We start from the raw sequence: 23,573 nt of genomic DNA, 5'->3' as shown, positions 1-23,573 counted from the left end.
ACCCCTACCCCCTCCACCAGGTCTCACCCCGCAACATGAACGCTGAGTTCCCGCCGGGTAGGACCACACGGGAATCCCCCTGCCCCCCCCTCACCCCCTCACCCCCCCCTCACCCCTACCCCCTCACCCCTACCCCCTCACCCCCCCTCACCCCTACCCCCTCACCCCCCCTCACCCCTACCCCCCCTCACCCCTACCCCCTCACCCCCCCCTCACCCCCCCTTACCCCTACCCCCTCACCCCTACCCCCTCACCCCCCCTCACCCCTACCCCCTCACCCCCCCCTCACCCCTACCCCCTCACCCCCCCCTCACCCCCCCCTTACCCCTACCCCCTCACCCCTACACCCTCACCCCTACACCCTCACCCCTACCCCCTCACCCCCACCCCCTCACCCCCCCTCACCCCTACCCCCTCACCCCTCACCCCTACCCCCTCACCCCTACCCCCTCACCCCCACCCCCTCACCCCTACCCCCTCACCCCTACCCCCTCCATCAGGTCTCACCCCGCAACATGAACGCTGAGTTCCCGCCGGGTAGGACCACACGGGAATGGCGGCGGCACTCAGCCCATCGCGCGGGGAGAATCGCTGGGAGGGGGGTTGCATTGAGCGGCCCCAGTGGCGCGGAGCGGCGTCACGTGAATCACCCCCCCCCCCCCCGGCGATTCTCCGACCCACCGTGGGGTCAGTGAATCCTGCCCAATATTCCTTTACTCCCCCTTAGCTTCAGGCATATACGCAGTTGTTAAGGTTAACACGGGTTAGAAAGTATATTTTAGGCTATTGTGGTCTTAAGTAATACACAATCCCTTTAAACACACAGGGTGGCTGTGGTCAGACACACTCCACTCTGAACCCGTGAATTTCTGTGGACCTCTCGAAAACCTCCTCCGGTGATTCTTCAACTGTGAGCAACCTGCGCTCACTGAACTCCGGTTTCCACGAGTGTCTTTTAATTCCGCTTTCATAAATACACACTTTCAAATTTTCTTTTAAACAATGCTTTCCCTCAGCTGCTGCCATCAAAGGCTTCGCTTGCAGATTTTCCACTGTATTGACAGTCAGAGAGATCTAGGTGTACAGGTCCACAGGTCACTGAAAGGGGCAACACAGGTGGAGAAGGTAGTCAAGAAGGCATACGGCATGCTTGCCTTCATTGGCCGGGGCATTGAGTATAAGAATTGGCAAGTCATGTTGCAGCTGTATAGAACCTTAGTTAGGCCACACTTGGAGTATAGTGTTCAATTCTGGTCGCCACACTACCAGAAGGATGTGGAGGCTTTAGAGAGGGTGCAGAAGAGATTTACCAGGATGTTGCCTGGAATGGAGGGCATTAGCTATGAGGAGAGGTCGAATAAACTGGGTTTGTTCTCACTGGAACGATGGAGGTTGAGGGGCGACCTGATAGAGGTCTACAAAATTATGAGGGGCATAGGCAGAGTGGATAGTCAGAGGCTTTTCCCCAGGGTAGAGGGGTCAATTACTAGGGGGCATAGGTTTAAGGTGTGAGGGGCAAGGTTTAGAGGAGATGTACGAGGCAAGTGTTTTTACACAGAGGGTAGTGGGTGCCTGGAACTCGCTGCCGGAGGAGGTGGTGGAAGCAGGGACGATAGTGACATTTAAGGGGCATCTTGACAAATACATGAATAGGATGGGAATAGAGGGATACGGACCCCGGAAGTGTAGAAGATTTTAGTTTAGACGGGCAGCATGGTCGGCACAGGCTTGGAGGGCCGAAGGGCCTGTTCCTGTGCTGTACTTTTCTTTGTTCTTTGATGAGCCTGCTGACCCAGGGGAGGTGGTGGAGTGATGGTATTGCCACTGGACTAGTAAACCAGAGACCCAGGGCGATGCTCTGGGGGCCCCGGGCGATGCTCTGGGGGCCCAGGGTGATGCTCTGGGGGCCCAGGGTGATGCTCTGGGGGCCCAGGGTGATGCTCTGGGGGCCCAGGGTGATGCGCTGGGGGCCCAGGGTGATGCGCTGGGGGCCCAGGGTGATGCTCTGGGGGCCCCGGGCGATGCTCTGGGGGCCCAGGGTGATGCTCTGGGGGCCCAGGGTGATGCTCTGGGGGCCCAGGGTGATGCTCTGGGGGCCCAGGGCGATGCTCTGGGGGCCCAGGGTGATGCTCTGGGGGCCCAGGGTGATGCTCTGGGGGCCCAGGGTGATGCGCTGGGGGCCCAGGGTGATGCTCTGGGGGCCCAGGGTGATGCTCTGGGGGCCCAGGGTGATGCTCTGGGGGCCCAGGGTGATGCTCTGGGGCCCAGGGTGATGCTCTGGGGGCCCAGGGTGATGCTCTGGGGGCCCAGGGTGATGCTCTGGGGACCCAGGGTGATGCTCTGGGGACCCAGGGTGATGCTCTGGGGGCCCCGGGTGATGCTCTGGGGGCCCAGGGTGATGCTCTGGGGGCCCAGGGTGATGCTCTGGGGGCCCAGGGTGATGCGCTGGGGACCCAGGGTGATGCTCTGGGGGCCCAGGGTGATGCTCTGGGGGCCCAGGGTGATGCTCTGGGGACCCAGGGTGATGCTCTGGGGGCCCAGGGCGATGCTCTGGGGGCCCAGGGTGATGCTCTGGGGGCCCCGGGTGATGCTCTGGGGGCCCAGGGTGATGCTCTGGGGGCCCAGGGTGATGCTCTGGGGACCCAGGGTGATGCTCTGGGGGCCCAGGGCGATGCTCTGGGGGCCCAGGGCGATGCTCTGGGGACCCAGGGTGATGCTCTGGGGACCCAGGGTGATGCTCTGGGGACCCAGGGTGATGCTCTGGGGGCCCAGGGCGATGCTCTGGGGGCCCAGGGTGATGCTCTGGGGGCCCAGGGTGATGCTCTGGGGGCCCAGGGCGATGCTCTGGGGACCCAGGGTGATGCTCTGGGGACCCAGGGTGATGCGCTGGGGGCCCAGGGTGATGCTCTGGGGACCCAGGGTGATGCTCTGGGGGCCCAGGGTGATGCTCTGGGGGCCCAGGGTGATGCTCTGGGGGCCCCGGGTGATGCTCTGGGGGCCCAGGGTGATGCTCTGGGGGCCCAGGGTGATGCTCTGGGGACCCAGGGTGATGCTCTGGGGGCCCAGGGAGATGCTCTGGGGGCCCAGGGTGATGCTCTGGGGGCCCAGGATGATGCTCTGGGGGCCCCGGGTGATGCTCTGGGGGCCCCGGGTGATGCTCTGGGGGCCCAGGGTGATGCTCTGGGGACCCAGGGTGATGCTCTGGGGGCCCCGGGTGATGCTCTGGGGGCCCAGGGTGATGCTCTGGGGGCCCAGGGTGATGCTCTGGGGGCCCAGGGTGATGCTCTGGGGCCCCCGGGTGATGCTCTGGGGACCCAGGGTGATGCTCTGGGGGCCCAGGGTGATGCTCTGGGGGCCCAGGGTGATGCTCTGGGGGCCCAGGGTGATGCTCTGGGGGCCCCGGGTGATGCTCTGGGGGCCCAGGGTGATGCTCTGGGGACCCAGGGTGATGCTCTGGGGACCCAGGGTGATGCTCTGGGGACCCAGGGTGATGCTCTGGGGGCCCAGGGTGATGCTCTGGGGGCCCAGGGTGATGCTCTGGGGGCCCAGGGTGATGCTGTGGGGACCCAGGGTGATGCTCTGGGGACCCAGGTTCAAATCCCACCTCTGCAGATGGTGAAATTTGAATTTACTGAAATCTGAAATTAAAAGTCTAATGATGACCTTGAAATCATTGTCGATTGTGGTAAAAACCCATCTGGGTCACTAATGTCCTTTAGGGAAGGAAATCAGCCGTCCTTACCCAGTCTGACCTACATGTGACTCCAGACTCTCAGTAATGTGGTTGACTCTTAAAATAGCACTCAGCTGAAGGGCAATTAGGGATGGGTACCAAATGCTGGCCCCGCCCAGTCACAACCCTATCCCATGAAAGAATAAGGAAATAAACTTGGCTGCCCCATGACAATGTTGCAGTGGGAGCTGTGTGCCTGCTGGTGGTCACCTCGGCCTGGCCTGTGTAGTGCAGACCCCTGGAGATGTAGCCCACTTCCCATCCGATCTGAACCTGGATTAACCCCTGCGTCCAAACAGCGGCTTCGTTAGTGCGTCAGATTTGAAGTTTGATCTTTATGGGGATATCCTGGTACAGGGGAAGCTGATCCAGTTCTCACGTTCTGGGCTGACACATCGATGGCTGTGAAAATTAATGTGTGGAAGGGTCATTTTTATTTGTTTTCATTGCTCAGATATCTGGATGATATTAACTGCGAAAGGCGAGCAGTTACCAGGAACACATCTGCTGCAAAGACAGAAAGTGAGAGTGAGGCGGAGAATCGTGAAGAGGAATCATGTTTAAATAATGAAGAATCTTCAGATGTGAAATAACAGACACACATTGAGAAAGAGGAATTTGGTGAAGTTACTGCAACCTTCAGTCAAAAGCTGAATAAAGGTCAAATTGATTCTCATGGTTTCAGTCTGCTCATTGGAATTGGGTGAAGGCAGGGGGAATCCACTGGCACTGGGAGAGCGGGGGGAATCCACTGGCACTGGGAGAGCGGGGGGAATCCACTGGCACTGGGAAGGTGGGGGGAATCCACTGGCACTGGGAAGGTGGGGGGAATCCACTGGCACTGGGAAGGTGGGGGGAATCCACTGGCACTGGGAGAGCGGGGGGAATCCACTGGCACTGGGAGAGCGGGGGGAATCCACAGGCACTGGGAAGGTGGGGGGAATCCACTGGCACTGGGAGAGCGGGGGGAATCCACTGGCACTGGGAGAGTGGGGGGAATCCACTGGCACTGGGAGAGCGGGGGGAATCCACTGGCACTGGGAGAGCGGGGGGAGTCCACTGGCACTGGGAGAGCGGGGGGAATCCACTGGCACTGGGAGAGCGGGGGGAATCCACTGGCACTGGGAGAGCGGGGGGAATCCACTGGCACTGGGAGAGCGGGGGGGATCCACTGGCACTGGGAAGGTGGGGGGAATCCACTGGCACTGGGAAGGTGGGGGGAATCCATTGACACTGGGAGAGTGGGGGGAATCCACTGGCACTGGGAGAGCGGGGGGAATCCACTGGCACTGGGAGAGCGGGGGGAATCCACTGGCACTGGGAAGGTGGGGGGAATCCACTGGCACTGGGAAGGTGGGGGATCCACTGGCACTGGGAGAGTAGGGGAATCCACTGGCACTGTGAGAGCGGGGGAATCCACTGGCACTGGGAAGGTGGGGGAATCCACTGGCACTGGGAGAGCGGGGGAATCCACTGGCACTGGGAAGGTGGGGGGAATCCACTGGCACTGGGAAGGTGGGGGGGGATCCACTGGCACTGGGAAGGTGGGGGAATCCACTGGCACTGGGAGAGCGGGGGGAATCCACTGGCACTGGGAAGGTGGGGGGAATCCACTGGCACTGGGAAGGTGGGGGGGGAGAAAATCCACTGGCACTGGGAAGGTGGGGGGAATCCACTGACACTGGGAGAGTGGGGGGAATCCACTGGCACAGGGAAGGTGTGGGGGGGAATCCACTGGCACTGGGAGAGTGGGGGGAATCCACTGGCACTGTGAGAGTGGGGGGAGTCCACTGGCACTGGGAGAGTGGGGGTAATCCACTGGCACAGGGAGAGTGGGGGGAATCCACTGGCACAGGGAGAATGGGGGGAATCCACTGGCACTGGGGGAGCAGGGGGAATCCACTGGCACTGGGAGAGCAGGGGGAATCCACTGGCACTGGGAGAGTGGGGGGGATTACTGGCACTGGGAGAGTGGGGGGAATCCACTGGCACTGAGAGAGTGGATGGAATCCACTGGCACTGGGAGAGTGGATGGAATCCACTGGCACAGGGAGAGTGGGGGGAATCCACTGGCACTGGGAGAGGGGGGAATCCACTGGCACTGGGAGAGTGGGGGAATCCACTGGCACAGGGAGAGCGGGGGAATCCACTGGCACTGGGAGAGTAGGGGAATCCACTGGCACTGGGAGAGTAGGGGAATTACTGGCACTGGGAAGGTGGGGGAAATCACTGGCACTGGGAGAGCGAGGGGAATCCACTGGCACTGGGAGAGCGAGGGGAATCCACTGGCACTGGGAGAGTGGGGGGGAGAGAATCCACTGGCACTGGGAATGTGGGGGAATCCACTGGCACTGGGAGAGCGGGGAGAATCCTCTGGCACTGGGAGAGCGGGGGAATCCATTGGCACTGGGAGAGTGGGGGAATCCACTGGCACTGGGAATCCACTGGCACTGGGAGAGCAGGGGGAATCCTCTGGCACTGGGAGAGCGGGGGAATCCACTGGCACTGGGAGAGTGGGTGAATCAACTGGCAATGGGAGAGCGGGGAGAATCCACTGGCACTGGGAGAGTGGGGGGAATTTACTGGCACTGGGATAGTGGGGGGGGGAATCCACTGGCACTGGGAGAGGAGGGGGGGTCCACTGGCACTGGGAAAGGGGGGATCCACTAGCACTGGGAGAGCGGGGGTCCACTGGCACTGGGAGAGGGGGGATCCACTGGCACTGGGAGAGCGGGGGAATCCACTGGCACTGGGAGAGCAGGGGAATCCACTGGCACTGGGAGAGTGGGGGAATCAACTGGCACTGGGAGAGCGGGAGGAATCCTCTGGAACTGGGAGAGTGGGGGAATCCACTGGCACTGGGAGAGTGGGGGGGAATCCACTGGCACTGGGAAGGTGGGGGGAATCCACTGGCACTGGGAGAGTGGGGGAATCCACTGGCACTGGAAGAGCACGGGGGGGGGGGGGAATCCTCTGGCACTGGGAGAGTGGGGGAATCCACTGGCACTGGGAGAGGGGGGGGGGATCCACTGGCACTGGGAAGGTGGGGGGAATCCACTGGCACTGGGAGAGCGGGGGGAATCCTCTGGCACTGGGAGAACGGGGGAATCCACTGGCACTGGGAGAGTGGGGGAATCCACTGGCACTGGGAGAGCGGGGGAATCCATGGGCACTGGGAAAGTGGGGGAATCCACTGGCACTGGGAGAGTGGGGGGAATCCACTGGCATTGGGAGAGTGGGGGGAACCCACTGGCATTGGGAGAGTGGGGGGAACCCACTGGCATTGGGAGAGGGGGGGAATCCACTGGCACTGGGAGAGCGGGGGGGGGGGTCTACTGGCACTGGGAGAGCGGGGGAATCCACTGGCACTGGGAGAGTGGGGGGTAATCCACTGGCACTGGGAGAGTGGGGGGTAATCCACTGGCACTGGGAGAGTGGGGGAATTACTGGCACTGGGAGAGAATACACAATCCACTGTCACTGAGAGGGAATACACAATCCACTGTCACTGGGAGAGGATACACAATCCACTGTCACTGGGAGGGAATACACAATCCACTGTCACTGGGAGGGAATACACAATCCACTGTCACTGGGAGGGAATACACAATCCACTGCCACTGGGAGAGGATACACAATCCACTGTCACTGGGAGAGAATACACAATCCACTGTAACCGGGAGGGAATACACAATCCACTGTCACTGGGAGAGAACACACAATCCACTGTCACTGGGAGGGAATACACAATCCACTGTCACTGGGAGAGAATACACAATCCACTGTCACTGGGAGGGAATACACACTCCACTGGCACTGGGAGAGAATACACACTCCTCTGTGACTGCGATGGAGATATAATTGCTTTCCGGAAGGGATTTGAATCTGCTTGTTGAAAACCAGATCACAGGAACCAAGACCAGTTTTAGTCGCATGAGAATGCAGTGCGCTGGGCAAAGCCTTTGAATAGAGGTTTTGGGATCAGTGGATTTCGTTACTGAATTGGAGCAGTTCAGGGGGAATGCATTAAGTTTATGCATTTTTAAGAAAATATTTTATTAAGGCATTTATAATTTTAACACTTTAAAACTGAAATATCCAACAAACACAAAAACACAATAACATAACCATCACGGCCCCCCCGGCCAGACACATTGGTTTTCCTATTCTTATTTGTCACTTCCATGCCTCCCCCTTTACCCCCCCCCCCCTCCCCATACCCGGCTGACAAACTAATTTTCCTTCAATAAGTTGGCGAACGGCTGCCACCTCCGAGCGAACCCCTGTAACAAACTCCTCCAACCTGAGAAACCCAGGCCATGTCACTGACCCAGACACCAGACTTTGGGTGCTCCGAGTCTCTCCATCCCAGCAGAAGGGCAGCACGGTAGCATGGTGGTTAGCATAAATGCTTCACAGCTCCAGGGTCCCAGGTTCGATTCCCCGCTGGGTCACTGTCTGTGCGGAGTCTGCACATCCTCCCCGTGTGTGCGTGGGTTTCCTCCGGGTGCTCCGGTTTCCTCCCACAGTCCAAAGATGTGCGGGTTAGGTGGATTGGCCATGCTAAATTGCCCGTGGTGTCCTAAAAAAATAAGGTTAATGGGGGTTGTTGGGTTACTGGCATAGGTATACGTGGGCTTGAGTAGGGTGATCATTGCTCGGCACAACATCGAGGGCCGAAGGGCCTGTTCTGTGCTGTACTGTTCTATGTTCTAATTCTAATCCGTCTCCGGGACACCAGGGAGGCAAAGTCCAAAACGTCGGCCTCTCTCCCGCCCTGGGCTCCCGGATCTTCCGACACTCCAAATATTGCCACGTCTGGACTCGGAGTCACCCTCCCTCCCAGGACCTCAGACATGGCATCCGCGAATCCCTGCCGAAATCCCCTCAGCCTCGGACAGGCCAAGAACACGTGCACGTGATTCACAGGACCCCCTCCTCCACATCTGTCCTCCACCTCCTCACAAATCCTGCTCATCCGGGCCACAGTCATCTGAGGCCCGTGGACCACCTTGAACTGGATCCGGCTGAGCCTGGCGCGTGACGAGGATACATTGACTCTTCTCAGGGCTTCTCCACCCATAACCCAGCCTCCAACTCCCCTCCCAACTCGTCCTCCCACTTCCTCTTCACCTCCACTAATGAAAATCCTTCCCACTCCATCAGTTCCTTATATATTTCCGAGACTCTCCCCTCCACAACTCCTGTTTTTGACATCACCCTTATCCTGTCGCCCCCTTAGTGGGAGACGCGGGAAGCCCGGGATCTGGCTCCGAACAATATACCATTCCCACCCGGTAACTCAAACTCCTCCTCCAGCTCCTCCAGGCTCGGGAAGCCCTCCTCAATAAAAAATATTTCCAATTTCTCTCGATCCCTGCCTGCTGCCACCTCCTGAAGCCTCTGTCCAGCCCCCCCCCGGAGCGAACCGGTGATTGTCCCAGATCGGTGACCACACCGAAGCCCCCTCCAGTCTCATGTGCTGCCTCCATTGCCCCCTCACCCTCAGGGCTGCCACTATCTCTGGGCTTGTGGAATACCGAGCCGGCGAGAACGGCAGACGTTCCGCCAACAAAGCCTTCAGACTCGTGCCCTTGCAAGATGCCGCCTCTACCCGCACCCACATCGGCCCCTCCCCCACTACCACTTCCTAACCATCAATACGTCAGCCGCCCAGTAATCGTTGATAAAGTTCTGAAGGGCCAATCCCCCTCCCCCCACCCCCACTCAAGAAGGACCGTCTTCACCCGCGGGATTTTCCCAGCCAAGATAAAGCCCGAGATCGCCCAATTCACCTTCTGAACAAACGCCTGGAGATACTGAAAAGTGAACAGATATTTTGGGAGGACTGTCATCTTCACTGTCTGTACCCTCCCCGCCAGTGACAGTGGGAGCACGTCCCACCTACCGGAATCCCCTTTCACCTGCTCTCTTAATCTGCCCAAATTTAGTTTATGAAGCTGACCCCAGATCTGTCATGATATGCAGACACACACACACACACACACATAATGATATACAGACAAGCAGCTAATGGACACAGGGAACAGGACATAACCAATAAGCAGGCAGGACACTCAGGGGTAGCACGGTAGCATTGTGGATAGCACAAATGCTTCACAGCTCCAGGGTCCCAGGTTCGATTCCGGCTTGGGTCACTGTCTGTGTGGAGTCTGCACATCCTCCCCGTGTGTGCGTGGATTTCCTCCGGGTGCTCCGGTTTCCTCCCACAGTCCAAAGATGTGCAGGTTAGGTGGATTGGCCATGATAAATTGCCCTTAGTGTCCAAAATTGCCCTTAGTGTTGGGTGGGTCGGTGGGTTATGGGGATAAGGTGGAGGTGTTGACCTTGGGTAGGGTGCTCTTTCCAAGAGCCGGTGCAGACTCGATGGGCCGAGTGGCCTCCTTCTGCACTGTAAATTCAATGAGAACTTTGCAGTTTCTAAGGCCTGGCCCATAACACACTGCGGACAAACAGCACTCACAGTGCAGACAGGCAGCACTCACAGTGCAGACAGGCAGCACTCACAGTGCAGACAGGCAGCACTCACAGTGCAGACAGGCAGCACTCACAGTGCAGACAGGCAGCTCTCACAGTGCAGACAGGCAGCACTCACAGTGTGGACAGGCAGCATTCACAGTGCAGACACGCAGCACTCACAGTGCAGACAGGCAGCACTCACAGTGCAGACAGGCAGCACTCACAGTGCAGACAGGCAGCACTCACAGTGCAGACAGGCTGCTGTCACAATGCAGACAGGCAGCACTCACAGCGCAGACAAACAGCACTCACAGTGCAGACAGGCAGCACTCACAGTGCAGACAGGCAGCACTCACAGTGCAGACAAACAGCACTCACAGCGCAGACAGGCAGCATTCACAGTGCAGACAGGCAGCACTCACAGGGCAGACAGGCAGCTCTCACAGTGCAGACAGGCAGCACTCACAGGGCAGACAGGCAGCACTCACAGTGCAGACAGGCAGCACTCACAGTGCAGACAGGCAGCGCTCACAGTGCAGACAGGCAGCACTCACAGTGCGGACAAACAGCACTCACAGTGCAGACAGGCAGCACTCACAGGGCAGACAGACAGCACTCACAGTGCAGACAGGCAGCACTCACAGTGCAGACAGGCAGCACTCACAGTGCAGACAGGCAGCACTCACAGGGCAGACAGGCAGCTCTCACAGTGCAGACAGGCAGCACTCACAGTGCAGACAGGCAGCTCTCACAGTGCAGACAGGCAGCATTCACAGTGCAGACAGGCAGCACTCACAGTGCAGACAGGCAGCATCCACAGTGCAGACAAGCAGCACTCACAGTGCAGACAGGCAGCATTCACAGTGCAGACAGGCAGCACTCACAGTGCAGACAGACAGCACTCACAGTGCGGACAGGCAGCTCTCACAGTGCAGACAGGCAGCACTCACAGTGCAGACAGGCAGCACTCACAGTGCAGACACACAGCACTCACAGTGCAGACAGGCAGCACTCACAGTGCAGACAAGCAGCGCTCACGGTGCAGACAGGCAGCACTCACAGTGCAGACAGGCAGCACTCACAGTGCAGACAGGCTGCTGTCACAATGCAGACAGGCAGCACTCACAGTGCAGACAGGCAGCACTCACAGTGCAGACAGGCAGCACTCACAGTGCAGAGAAACAGCACTCACTGTGCAGACAGGCAGCACTCACAGTGCAGACAGGCAGCACTCACAGTGCAGACACGCAGCGCTCACAGTGCAGACAGGCAGCACTCACAGTGCAGACAGGCAGCACTCACAGGGCAGACAGGCAGCACTCACAGTGCAGACAGGCAGCACTCACAGTGCAGACAGGCAGCACTCACAGTGCAGACAGGCAGCACTCACAGTGCAGACAGGCAGCACTCACAGTGCAGACAGGCAGCACTCACAGTGCAGACAGGCAGCACTCACAGTGCAGACAGGCAGCGCTCACAGTGCAGACAGGCAGCACTCACAGTGCAGACAGGCAGCACTCACAGTGCAGACAGGCAGCACTCACAGTGCAGACAGGCAGCACTCACAGTGCAGACAGGCAGCTCTCACAGTGCAGACAGGCAGCACTCACAGTGCAGACAGGCAGCACTCACAGTGCAGACAGGCAGCACTCAGTGCAGACAGGCAGCACTCACAGTGCAGACAGGCAGCTCTCACAGTGCAGACAGGCAGCACTCACAGTGCAGACAGGCAGCTCTCACAGTGCAGACAGGCAGCACTCACAGTGCAGACAGGCAGCACTCACAGTGCAGACAGGCAGCAATCACAGTGCAGACAGGCAGCACTCACAGTGCAGACAGGCAGCGCTCACAGTGCAGACACGCAGCATTCACAGTGCAGAACATGTCTGGAGCAGAGAGCAACATCCCTCCTGACATTGGATTTGTTCCCAACTCGCTTGTTTAGCTCACTGGGCTAAATCGCTGGCTTTTAAAGCAGACCAAGCAGGCCAGCAGCACGGTTCAATTCCCGTAACAGCCTCCCCGGACAGGCGCCGGAATAGAACATAGAACGATACAGCGCAGTACAGGCCCTTCGGCCCTCGATGTTGCACCGACATAGAAAAAAAACTAAAGGCCATCTAACCTACACTATGCCCTTATCATCCATATGCTTATCCAATAAATTTTTAAATGCCCTCAATGTTGGCGAGTTCACTACTGTTGCAGATAGGGCATTCCACGGCCTCACCACTCTTTGCGTAAAAAACCCACCTCTGACCTCTGTCCTATATCTATTACCCCTCAATTTAAGGCTATGTCCCCTCGTGCTAGCCACCTCCATCCGCGGGAGAAGGCTCTCGCTGTCCACCCTATCTAACCCTCTGATCATTTTGTATGCCTCTATTAAGTCACCTCTTAACCTTCTTCTCTCTAACGAAAACAACCTCAAGTCCATCAGCCTTTCCTCATAAGATTTTCCCTCCATACCAGGCAACATCCTGGTAAATCTCCTCGGCACCCGTTCCAAAGCTTCCACGTCCTTCCTATAATGAGGCGACCAGAACTGTACGCAATACTCCAAATGCAGCCGTACGAGAGTTTTGTACAACTGCAACATGACCTCATGGCTCCGGAACTCAATCCCTCTACCAATAAAGGCCAACACACCATAGGCCTTCTTCACAACCCTATCAACCTGGGTGGCAACTTTCAGGGATCTATGTATATGGACACCGAGATCCCTCTGCTCATCCACACTACCAAGAATTTTACCATTAGCCAAATATTCCGCATTCCTGTTATTCTTTCCAAAGTGAATCACCTCACACTTCTCCACATTAAACTCCATTTGCCACCTCTCAGCCCAGCTCTGCAGCTTATCTATGTCCCTCTGTAACCTGCAACATCCTTCCGCACTGTCTACAACTCCACCGACTTTAGTGTCGTCTGCAAATTTACTCACCCATCCTTCTGCGCCCTCCTCTAGGTCATTTATAAAAATGACAAACAGCAACGGCCCCAGAACAGATCCTTGTGGTACGCCACTCGTAACTGAACTCCATTCTGAACATTTCCCATCAACTACCACTCTCTGTCTTCTTTCAACTAGCCAATTTCTGATCCACATCTCTAAATCACCCTCAATCCCCAGCCTCCGTATTTTCTGCAATAGCCGACCGTGGGGAACCTTATCAAACGCTTTACTGAAATCCATATACACCACATCAACTGCTCTACCCTCGTCTACCTGTTCAGTCACCTTCTCAAAGAACTCGATAAGGTTTGTGAGGCATGACCTACCCTTCACAAAACCATGCTGACTATCCCTAATCATATTATTCCTATCTAGATGATTATAAATCGTATCTTTTATAATCCTCTCCAAGACCTTACCCACCACAGACGTTAGGCTCACCGGCCTATAGTTACCGGGGTTATCTCTACTCCCCTTCTTGAACAAAGGGACCACATTTGCTATCCTCCAGTCCTCTGGCACTATTCCTGTAGCCAATGATGACCTAAAAATCAAAGCCAAAGGCTCAGCAATCTCTTCCCTGGCTTCCCAGAGAATCCTAGGATAAATCCCATCCGGCCCCGGGGACTTATCTATTTTCACCTTGTCCAGAATTGCCAACACTTCTTCCCTACGCACCGCAATGCCATCTATTCTAATAGCCTGGGTCTCAGCATTCTCCTCCACAATATTATCTTTTTCTTGAGTGAATACTGACGAAAAGTATTCATTTAGTATCTCGCTTATCTCCTCAGCCTCCACACACAACTTCCCACCACTGTCCTTGACTGGCCCAACTCTTACCCTAGTCATTCTTTTATTCCTGACATACCTATAGAAAGCTTTTGGGTTTTCCTTGATCCTACCTGCCAAAGACTTCTCATGTCCCCTCCTTGCTCGTCTCAGCTCTCTCTTTAGATCCTTCCTCGCTTCCTTGTAACTATCAAGCCCCCCAACTGAAACTTCATGCCTCATCTTCACATAGGCCTCCTTCTTCCTCTTAACAAGAGATTCCACTTCTTTTGTAAACCACGGTTCCCTCGCTCGACCCCTTCCTCCCTGCCTGACTGGTACGTACTTATCAAGAACATGCAATAGCTGTTCCTTGAACAAGCTCCACATATCCAGTGTGCCCAACCCTTGCAGCCTACTTCTCCAACCAACACATCCTAAGTCATGTCTAATGGCATCATAATTGCCCTTCCCCCAGCTATAACTCTTGCCCTGCGGGGTATACTTATCCCTTTCCATCACTAACGTAAAGGTCACCGAATTGTGGTCACTGTTTCCAAAGTGCTCACCTACCTCCAGATCTAACACCTGGCCTGGTTCATTACCCAAAACCAAATCCAATGTGGCCTCGCCTCTTGTTGGCCTGTCAACATATTGTGTCAGGAAACCCTCCTGCACACATTGTACAAAGAACGACCCATCTAATGTACTCGAACTATATCTTTTCCAGTCAATATTTGGAAAGTTAAAGTCTCCCATAACAACTACCCTGTTACTTTCGCTCTTTTCCAGAATCATCTTCGCCATCCTTTCCTCTACATCCCTAGAACTATTAGGTGGCCTATAGAAAACTCCCAACAGGGTGACCTCTCCTTTCCTGTTTCTAACCTCAGCCCATACTACCTCAGAAGAAGAGTCCCCATCTAGCATCCTTTCCACCATCGTAATACTGTCCTTGACTAGCAGCGCCACACCTCCCCCTCTTTTGCCTCCTTCTCTGAGCTTACTAAAACACCTAAACCCCGGAACCTGCAACAACCATTCCTGTCCCTGCTCTATCCATGTCTCTGAAATGGCCACAACGTCGAAGTCCCAGGTACCAACCCATGCTGCCAGTTCCCCTACCTTATTTCGTATACTCCTGGCATTGAAGTAGACACACTTCAAACCACCTACCTTAACACTGGCACCCTCCTGCGAAGTCAAATCTGTGCTCCTGACCTCTATACTCTCAATCTCCCGTACCCCAAAACTACAATCCAGGTTCCCTTGCCCCTGCTGAATTAGTTGAAACCCCCCCAAAGAGCACTAACAAATCTCCCCCCAGGATATTGGTGCCCCTCAGGTTCAGATGTAGACCATCCTGTCTATAGAGGTCCCACCTTCCCCAGAAAGATCCGCAGTTATCCAGAAATCTGAATCCCTCCCGCCTGCACCATCCCTGTAGCCACGTGTTTAATTGCTCTCTCTCCCTATTCCTCATCTCGCTATCACGTGGCACGGGCAACAACCCAGAGATAACAACTCTGTTTGTTCTCGCTCTGAGCTTCCATCCTAGCTCCCTAAAGGCCTGCCTGACATCCTTGTCCCCTTTCCTACCTATGTCGTTAGTGCCAATGTGGACTACGACTTGGGGCTGCTCCCCCTCCCCCTTAAGGACCCGGAAAACACGATCCGAGACATCACCTACCCTTGCACCTGGGAGGCAACATACCAAACGTGAGTCTCTCTCGCTCCCACAAAATCTCCTATCTGTGCCCCTGACTATTGAGTCCCCAATTACTAAGGGAGATAGAGAACTTAGTGGAGTGGTGCAATGACAACAATCTCTCCCTTAATGCCAGCAAAACTAAAGAGCTGGTCATCGACTTCAGGAAGCATAGTACTGTACACACCCCTGTCAGCATCAACGGAGCCGAGGTAGAGATGGTTAGCAGTTTCAAATTCCTAGGGGTGCACATCACCAAAAATCTATCCTGGTCCAGTCATGTCGACGCTATCACCAAGAAAGCACAACAGCGCCTATACTTCCTCAGGAAACTAAGGAAATTTGGCATGTCCACATTAACCCTTACCAACTTTTACAGATGCACTATAGAGAGCATCCTCTCGGGCTGCATCACAGCCTGGTATGGCAACTGCTCGGCCCAGGACCGCAAGAAACTTCAGAGAGTCGTGAATACCGCCCAATCTATCACACGAACCTGCCTCCCATCCATTGATTCCATCTACACCTCCCGCTGCCGGGGGAAAGCGGGCAGCATAATCAAGGATCCCTCCCACCCGGCTTACTCACTTTTCCAACTTCTTCCATCGGGCAGGAGATACAGAAGTCTGAGAACACGCACGAACAGACTCAAAAACAGCTTCTTCCCCACTGTTACCAGACTCCTAAATGACCCTCTTATGGACTGTCCTCATTAACACTACACCCTGTCTGCTTCATCCGATGCCAATGCTTATGTAGTTACATTGTATATATTGTGTAGCCCTATTATGTATTCTCATGTATTTTCTTGAATTGTTTAATTCCCTTTTCTTCCCATGTACTGAATGATCTGTTGAGCTGCTTGCAGAAAAATACTTTTCACTGTACCTCGGTACACGTGACAATAAACAAATCCAATCCAATCCAATCCAATCCAATCCAGGGGATCGACCGCAGGGGGTCCCTGCACTGACTGCTTCTTCCAAGTGTGGCGACTAGGGGCTTTTCACAGTAACTTCATTGAAGCCTACTCGTGACAATAAGAAATTTTCACTTTTTTCACTTCTTTACCAAGATGGCGGGTGCGCTTCCATCTATGGAGTTAATGTCGCTATTCCATTACCAAGATGGCGCTTGGTATGATTTGCGCCTGCGTATCTTTACAAAGATTGCGGGGACGTTTCTGTCTCCAGCATTGACGCTGCGGTACCTATGCAAATATGGCCGATACACACCTCATTGCGCATGTGTAGCTATACTAAGATGGCGGCTGCGCGCTTACTGTGGAGATGATGCTGCCGCTCCTTTTTCAAGATGGCGGCGCCGGTGCGGCCTGTCTCAATGGCCGTCTCCGCTGAGCTCCGGCTTTGCCGGCCTTTCCCAACCCAACTGCACCCGCTGCAGGTTCTCATCCCCAGCGCGGCCTTCCCGGCCCTTCGCTCGGGAACCCCGCCCAGCCCGGGCTCGGGCTGCGTCCTCTGTCTGCGGAGCGGCCCCGCCTGGGCCCCGGGCCCCGGGCTCCTCATCTCCGCCGTGGTGACTGAGGGGGAGCCCGGGGGGGAGCCAGAGGGCCGGCCGGGGGAGCCAGAGGGCCGGCCGGGGGAGCCCGGGGGGGAGCCAGAGAGCCGGCCGGGGGAGCCAGAGAGCCGGCCGGGGGAGCCAGAGAGCCGGCCGGGGGAGCCAGAGGGCCGGCCGGGGGAGCCAGAGGGCCGGCCGGGGGAGCCAGAGGGCCGGCCGGGGGAGCCAGAGAGCCGGCCGGGGGAGCCAGAGGGCCGGCCGGGGGAGCCAGAGGGCCGGCCGGGGGAGCCCGGGGAGCAGGGGGAGCCAGAGAGCCGGCCGGGGGAGCCCGGGGGGGAGCCAGAGGGCCGGCCGGGGGAGCCAGAGAGCCGGCCGGGGGAGCCCGGGGGGGAGCCCGGGGGGGAGCCAGAGAGCCGGCCGGGGGAGCCCGGGGGGGAGCCAGAGGGCCGGCCGGGGGAGCCCGGGGGGGAGCCAGAGAGCCGGCCGGGGGAGCCCGGGGGGGAGCCAGAGGGCCGGCCGGGGGAGCCCGGGGGGGAGCCAGAGAGCCGGCCGGGGGAGCCAGAGAGCCGGCCGGGGGAGCCAGAGAGCCGGCCGGGGGAGCCCGGGGGGGAGCCAGAGGGCCGGCCGGGGGAGCCCGGGGAGCCAGAGAGCCGGCCGGGGGAGCCAGAGAGCCGGCCGGGGGAGCCAGAGAGCCGGCCGGGGGAGCCCGGGGAGCCCGGGGGGGAGCCAGAGAGCCGGCCGGGGGAGCCAGAGAGCCGGCCGGGGGAGCCAGAGGGCCGGCCGGGGGAGCCAGAGGGCCGGCCGGGGGAGCCAGAGAGCCGGCCGGGGGAGCCAGAGGGCCGGCCGGGGGAGCCAGAGGGCCGGCAGGGGGACAGGGGGTCACAGCAGCAGGGTTCTGAGATTCCCCTCCAGATCTACACCAGCAAACTCTTCCCCAGACATTATGGACTATGGATGGAGGAGGAAATGGAGGAGCAGACCCCGGAGTTGGGGGATGATGCCCTGACATGCCCCTGGATTTCCTTGGTACTATCAGTGCCCATCCTAACCAAGGTGGTGTTGGGTGCCCACAGCAGAGCCAGCCTGTGCTGGGCTGGCTCCCAGAACTTTGCCCATGGCCTTCTGACCCTGACGTGCCAGCGGCAGCAGATTCTGCTGCGGCAGGGCGATGCCCCCATTGTGCCCTATCACCCTTTGTTCGGTGAGGACAGTGGCGAGGTATTTGGTCACCTCATGGAGCTGGTTGTCCTGGAGTGCCAGCCTGTTCTGCAAGGAGTGCTCTCGGTCAATACCAGCCTCCTTCTGACTGAGTTCAAGGATCCCAACCAGCTGCACAGCAATGAGCTCCAGTCAGTGAGGCCAGGCCAGCCACTCTGTGTTTCTGATTTTGCCCATTACACCAGTGCACTTTGGGGGGCTGGCTTCCTCCTGGAGTCCGGTAAAACACTCGACTCCGACATGAAGACTTTCCTACAGGCCTTGGAATGCAGGCTGGAAGTGATGTTGGCTGACTTGTCTGGACTGACCGAGAATGGGAAGCTTCATAGCAGAGCCGTGGCTGATAAACAATACGGCCTGGATGCCGATAACCTGCTGGTCCTGACCAAGCCAGCTCTGCAGCGACTGGGTCTGTTCAACCGTGAGTGGGTCCTCATCTCCTTGCTGGACGTGGCTACGGAGAAGGAGCGGGGGATACAAGCTGAGATGGAGGCAGGAAGCTGCAGCGGTCCGGGGGCATTGGGAAGCAGCCCTGACAGCTGTCTGAATGGGCGGCTGGCCTCGGTCCTTGTGGTGGAAGCGGCAAACAGTGCCTGGCCAGAGTTGGCAGACAACGTGGCAGCAATCTCGCATGCCCTGTGGTTTAACATTTCCAACGGATCTCCGGTGCCAACCTCCAATGGGATGCTGAAACTCAAGGTGGGGAGCTGGAACTTGAGGGAAGGGAAACAGTTCTGTGCTCAATGGATTTGGAAATTTGTTTTTTTTTAAAATAATTTTTATTGAAAAATTTAGAATTTATACAACAATAACGCACCATAGTAAAATACCAAAAATAACAATAATATTAACCATGATGTGGAGATGCCAGCGTTGGACTGGGGTGAGCACAGTAAGAAGTCTTACAACACCAGGTTAAAGTCCAACAGGTTTGTTTCAAACACGAGCTTTCGGAGCACGGCTCCTTCACCTGAAGGCTACACATGCGCAATGAGGTGTGTATCGGCCATATTTGCATAGGTACCGCAGCGTCAATGCTGGAGACAGAAACGTCCCCGCAATCTTTGTAAAGATACGCAGGCGCAAATCATACCAAGCGCCATCTTGGTAATGGAATAGCGACATTAACTCCATAGATGGAAGCGCACCCGCCATCTTGGTAAAGAAGTGAAAAAAGTGAAAATTTCTTATTGTCACGAGTAGGCTTCAATGAAGTTACTGTGAAAAGCCCCTAGTCGCCACATTCCGGCGCCTGTCCGGGGAGGCTGGTACAGGAATTGAACCGTGCTGCTGGCCTGCTTGGTCTGCTTTAAAAGCCAGCGATTTAGCCCAGTGAGCTAAACCAGCGAGTTGGGAACATATCCAATGTCAGGAGGGATGTTGCTCTCTGCTCCAGACATGCTCTGCACTGTGAATACTGCGTGTCTGCGCTGTGAGAGCTGTCTGTCTGCACTGTGAGCGCTGTCTGTCTGCACTGTGAGCGCTGCCTGTCTGCACTGTGAGAGCTGTCTGTCTGCACTGTGAGAGCTGTCTGTCTGCACTGTGAGAGCTGTCTGTCTGCACTGTGAGCGCTGTCTGTCTGCACTGTGAGCGCTGCCTGTCTGCACTGTGAGAGCTGTCTGTCTGCACTGTGAGAGCTGTCTGTCTGCACTGTGAGCGCTGTCTGTCTGCACTGTGAGCGCTGTCTGTCTGCACTGTGAGCGCTGTCTGTCTGCACTGTGAGCGCTGCCTGTCTGCACTGTGAGCGCTGCCTGTCTGCACTGTGAGCGCTGCCTGTCTGCACTGTGAGCGCTGCCTGTCTGCACTGTGAGCGCTGCCTGTCTGCACTGTGAGCGCTGCCTGTCTGCACTGTGAGCGCTGCCTGTCTGCACTGTGAGCGCTGCCTGTCTGCACTGTGAGTGCCGCCTGTCCGCACTGTGAGTGCCGCCTGTCCGCACTGTGAGTGCCGCCTGTCCGCACTGTGAGCGCTGCCTGTCTGCACTGTGAGCGCTGCCTGTCTGCACTGTGAGCGCTGCCTGTCTGCACTGTGAGAGCTGCCTGTCTGCACTGTGAGCGCTGCCTGTCTGCACTGTGAGAGCTGCCTGTCTGCACTGTGAGTGCTGCCTGTCTGCACTGTGATTGCTGACTGTCTGCACTGTGAGTGCTGCCTGTCTGCACTGTGAGTGCTGCCTGTCCGCACTGTGAGAGCTGCCTGTCTGCACTGTGAGCGCTGCCTGTCTGCACTGTGAGCGCTGCCTGTCTGCACTGTGAGAGCTGCCTGTCTGCACTGTGAGCGCTGCCTGTCTGCACTGTGAGCGCTGCCTGTCTGCACTGTGAGCGCTGCCTGTCTGCACTGTGAGCGCTGCCTGTCTGCACTGTGAGCGCTGCCTGTCTGCACTGTGCTCCGAGCCGTGCTCCGAAAGCTCGTGTTTGAAACAAACCTGTTGGACTTTAACCTGGTGTTGTAAGACTTCTTACAATAATATTAACAATCATAAACATTCGCCCCACCTCCATGAACAGCCAGGAAGTCCAGAAAAGGCTGCCATTGTTTATAGAACCCTTGTATTGATCCTCTCAGGGCAAATTTGACCCTTTCCAATTTTATAAATCCTGCCATGTCACTGATCCAGGTCTCCACACTTGGGGGCCTTGCATCCTTCCACTGTAGCAGAATCCTTTGTCGGGCTACTAGGGACGCAAAGGCCAGGACACCGGCCTCTTTCGCCTCCTGCAGTCCCGGCTCTACCGCAACCCCAAAAATCGCGAGTCCCCACCCTTGTTTGACCCTGGATCCAACCACCCTCGACACCGTCCCCGCCACCCCCTTCCAGAATTCTTCCAGTGCTGGGCGTGGTTCGCTGGACTCCCCGAACATCTGGTGCACCTGTCCTCACCCCCAAAGAACCTACTCATCCTAGTCCCAGACATGTGGGCCCGGTGCAGCACCTTAAATTGGATGAGACTAAGCCTCGCACATGAGGAGGAAGAGTTAACTCTCTCCAAGGCATCCGCCCAAGTCCCGTCCTCTATCTGCTCCCCATGTTCCTCCTCCCATTTAGCCTTCAGCTCCTCCACTGACGACTCCTCCACCTCCTGCATTACCTTATAGATGTCAGACACCTTCCCCTCTCCGACCCTCACCCCCGAAAGCACTCTGTCCATCGTCCCCTGCGACGGCAGCAGAGGGAATCCCTCTACCTGTCGCCTAGCAAACGCCTTTACCTGCAAGTATCTGAACATGTTCCCTTGGGGAAAGCCAAATTTATCTTCCAGTTCCCCCAGGCCCGCAAACCTCCCGCCAATAAACAGGTCCCTCAATTTACTGATGCCCACCCTTTGCCACCCCCAAAATCCCCCATCCTTGTTCCCCGGGATGAACCGATGGTTGCCACCCAGTGGAGCCTCCATCGAGCCCCCTGTTTCCCCCCCATGCCGTCTCCACTGTCCCCAGATTCTTAGGGTCGCCGCCACCACCGGGCTCGTGGTATACCTTTTAGGGGAGAGCGGCAACGGCGCCGTTACTATGGCACCCAGGCTCGTACCTCTACATGACGCCATCTCCATTCTTTTCCACGCCGCCCCTCCCCCCTCCATCACCCATTTACGCACCATTGACACATTGGCCGCCCAATAGTACCCCAGAAGGTTGGGCAGCGCCAGCCCGCCTCTATCCCTCCCTCGCTCCAGGATCACCCTCTTCACTCTCGGAGTCCCATGTGCCCACACAAAGCTCAAAATACTGCTAGTCACTCTCCTAAAGAAAGCCCTGGGGATAAAGATGGGCAGGCACTGACAGAGGAACAAGAACCTCGGCAGCACCGTCATTTTGACGGACTGCACCCTCCCCGCCAACGATAATGGCAGCATGTCCCACCTCTTGAACTCCTCCTCCATCTGATCTACAAGTCTGGTGAAATTATGTTTGTGAAGAGTCCCCCAGTCCCTGGCCACCTGCACTCCCAGGTACCTAAAGCTCTCCCCTGCCCGCCTAAGCGGGAGCCTACCAATTCCTTCCTCCTGGTCTCCAGGGTGCACCACAAACACCTCACTCTTGCCTAAATTTAATTTATAACCTGAAAAGGTCCCAAACTAGCAGCTCCATCACCCCCGGCATCCCTCCCACCGGGTCCGCCACATACAGTAACAGGTCATCGGCATACAACGACACCCTATGTTCCTCTCCACCTCGCACCAAGCCTCTCCACCTCTCTGAATCCCTCAATGCCATCGCCAGCGGCTCGATTGCCAATGCAAACAACAAGGGGGACAGGGGGCAACCCTGCCTGGTCCCTCGGTAAAGCCGGAAGTACTCCGACCTCCTCCTATTCGTGGCCACGCACGCCATTGGGGCTTCATATAGCAGCCTTACCCATCTAATGAACCCTTCACCAAATCCAAACCTCCCCAACACCTCCCATAGGTACCCCCACTCCACTCTATCGAAGGCTTTCTCCGCATCCAGCGCCACCACTATCTCTGCCTCCCCCTCAATCGCCGGCATCATGATGACATTCAACAATCTCCACACATTCGTGTTCAGCTGCCTTCCCTTCACAAACCCTGTCTGGTCCTCGTGTACAACCCCTGGCACACAGTCCTCTATCCTGGTGGCCAGGATTTTTGCCAGGACCTTAGCATCCACGTTGAGGAGAGATATGGGCCTGTATGAACCACACTGCTGGGGGTCCTTGTTCCTCTTTAAAATTAACGAGATCAGCGCCCGCGACATCGTCGGGGGCAAAGTGCCCCCTTCCCACGCTTCATTGAGTGTCCGCACCAGTAAGGGGCCCACTAAGTCCACAAACTTTTTATAAAATTCCACCGGGAACCCATCCGGCCCCGATGCCTTCCCTGACTGCATCTGCCCGATCCCCTTAACTAGCTCCTCCAGCTCAATCGGCGCCCCCAACCCCTCCACCTGCTCCTCCTGCACCTTCGGGAAAGATAGCCCGTCGAGAAACCTCTCCATTCCCCTCCTCTCCACCGTTGGATCTGACCGGTACAGTTCCCCGTAAAAGTCCTTGAAGACCTCATTCACCTCTACCCCCCTTCCGCACCACATTCCCACTCTTATCTCTCACTCCAGCAATTTCCTTAGCCGCATCCCACTTGTGGAGCTGATGAGCCAGCATCCTACTCGCCTTTTCACCATGTTCGTACACTGCCCCTTGTGCCTTCCTCCACTGTGCCTCCGCCTTTCTAGTGGT

At 56.9% G+C, this 23,573-nt stretch overlaps 1 protein-coding gene across 1 annotated transcript in view; it reads left to right on the top strand.

Moving 5' to 3' along the window:
- The first annotated feature begins 18,120 nt into the window (after nt 1-18,120).
- LOC119966902 (tau-tubulin kinase 1-like) overlaps nt 18,121-23,573 on the top strand; it is a 43,546-nt gene continuing 38,093 nt past the window's right edge. The window contains exon 1 of the mRNA XM_038798858.1: nt 18,121-19,083. Within this exon, the coding sequence (XP_038654786.1) occupies nt 18,121-19,083 (963 nt within the window). The remainder of the gene's footprint in view (nt 19,084-23,573) is intronic.

The sequence above is a fragment of the Scyliorhinus canicula genome, chromosome 6, assembly GCF_902713615.1.
Source record: "Scyliorhinus canicula chromosome 6, sScyCan1.1, whole genome shotgun sequence".
Classification (NCBI taxonomy): domain Eukaryota; kingdom Metazoa; phylum Chordata; class Chondrichthyes; order Carcharhiniformes; family Scyliorhinidae; genus Scyliorhinus; species Scyliorhinus canicula.
This window is presented reverse-complemented; position numbering and strand designations above follow the sequence as displayed.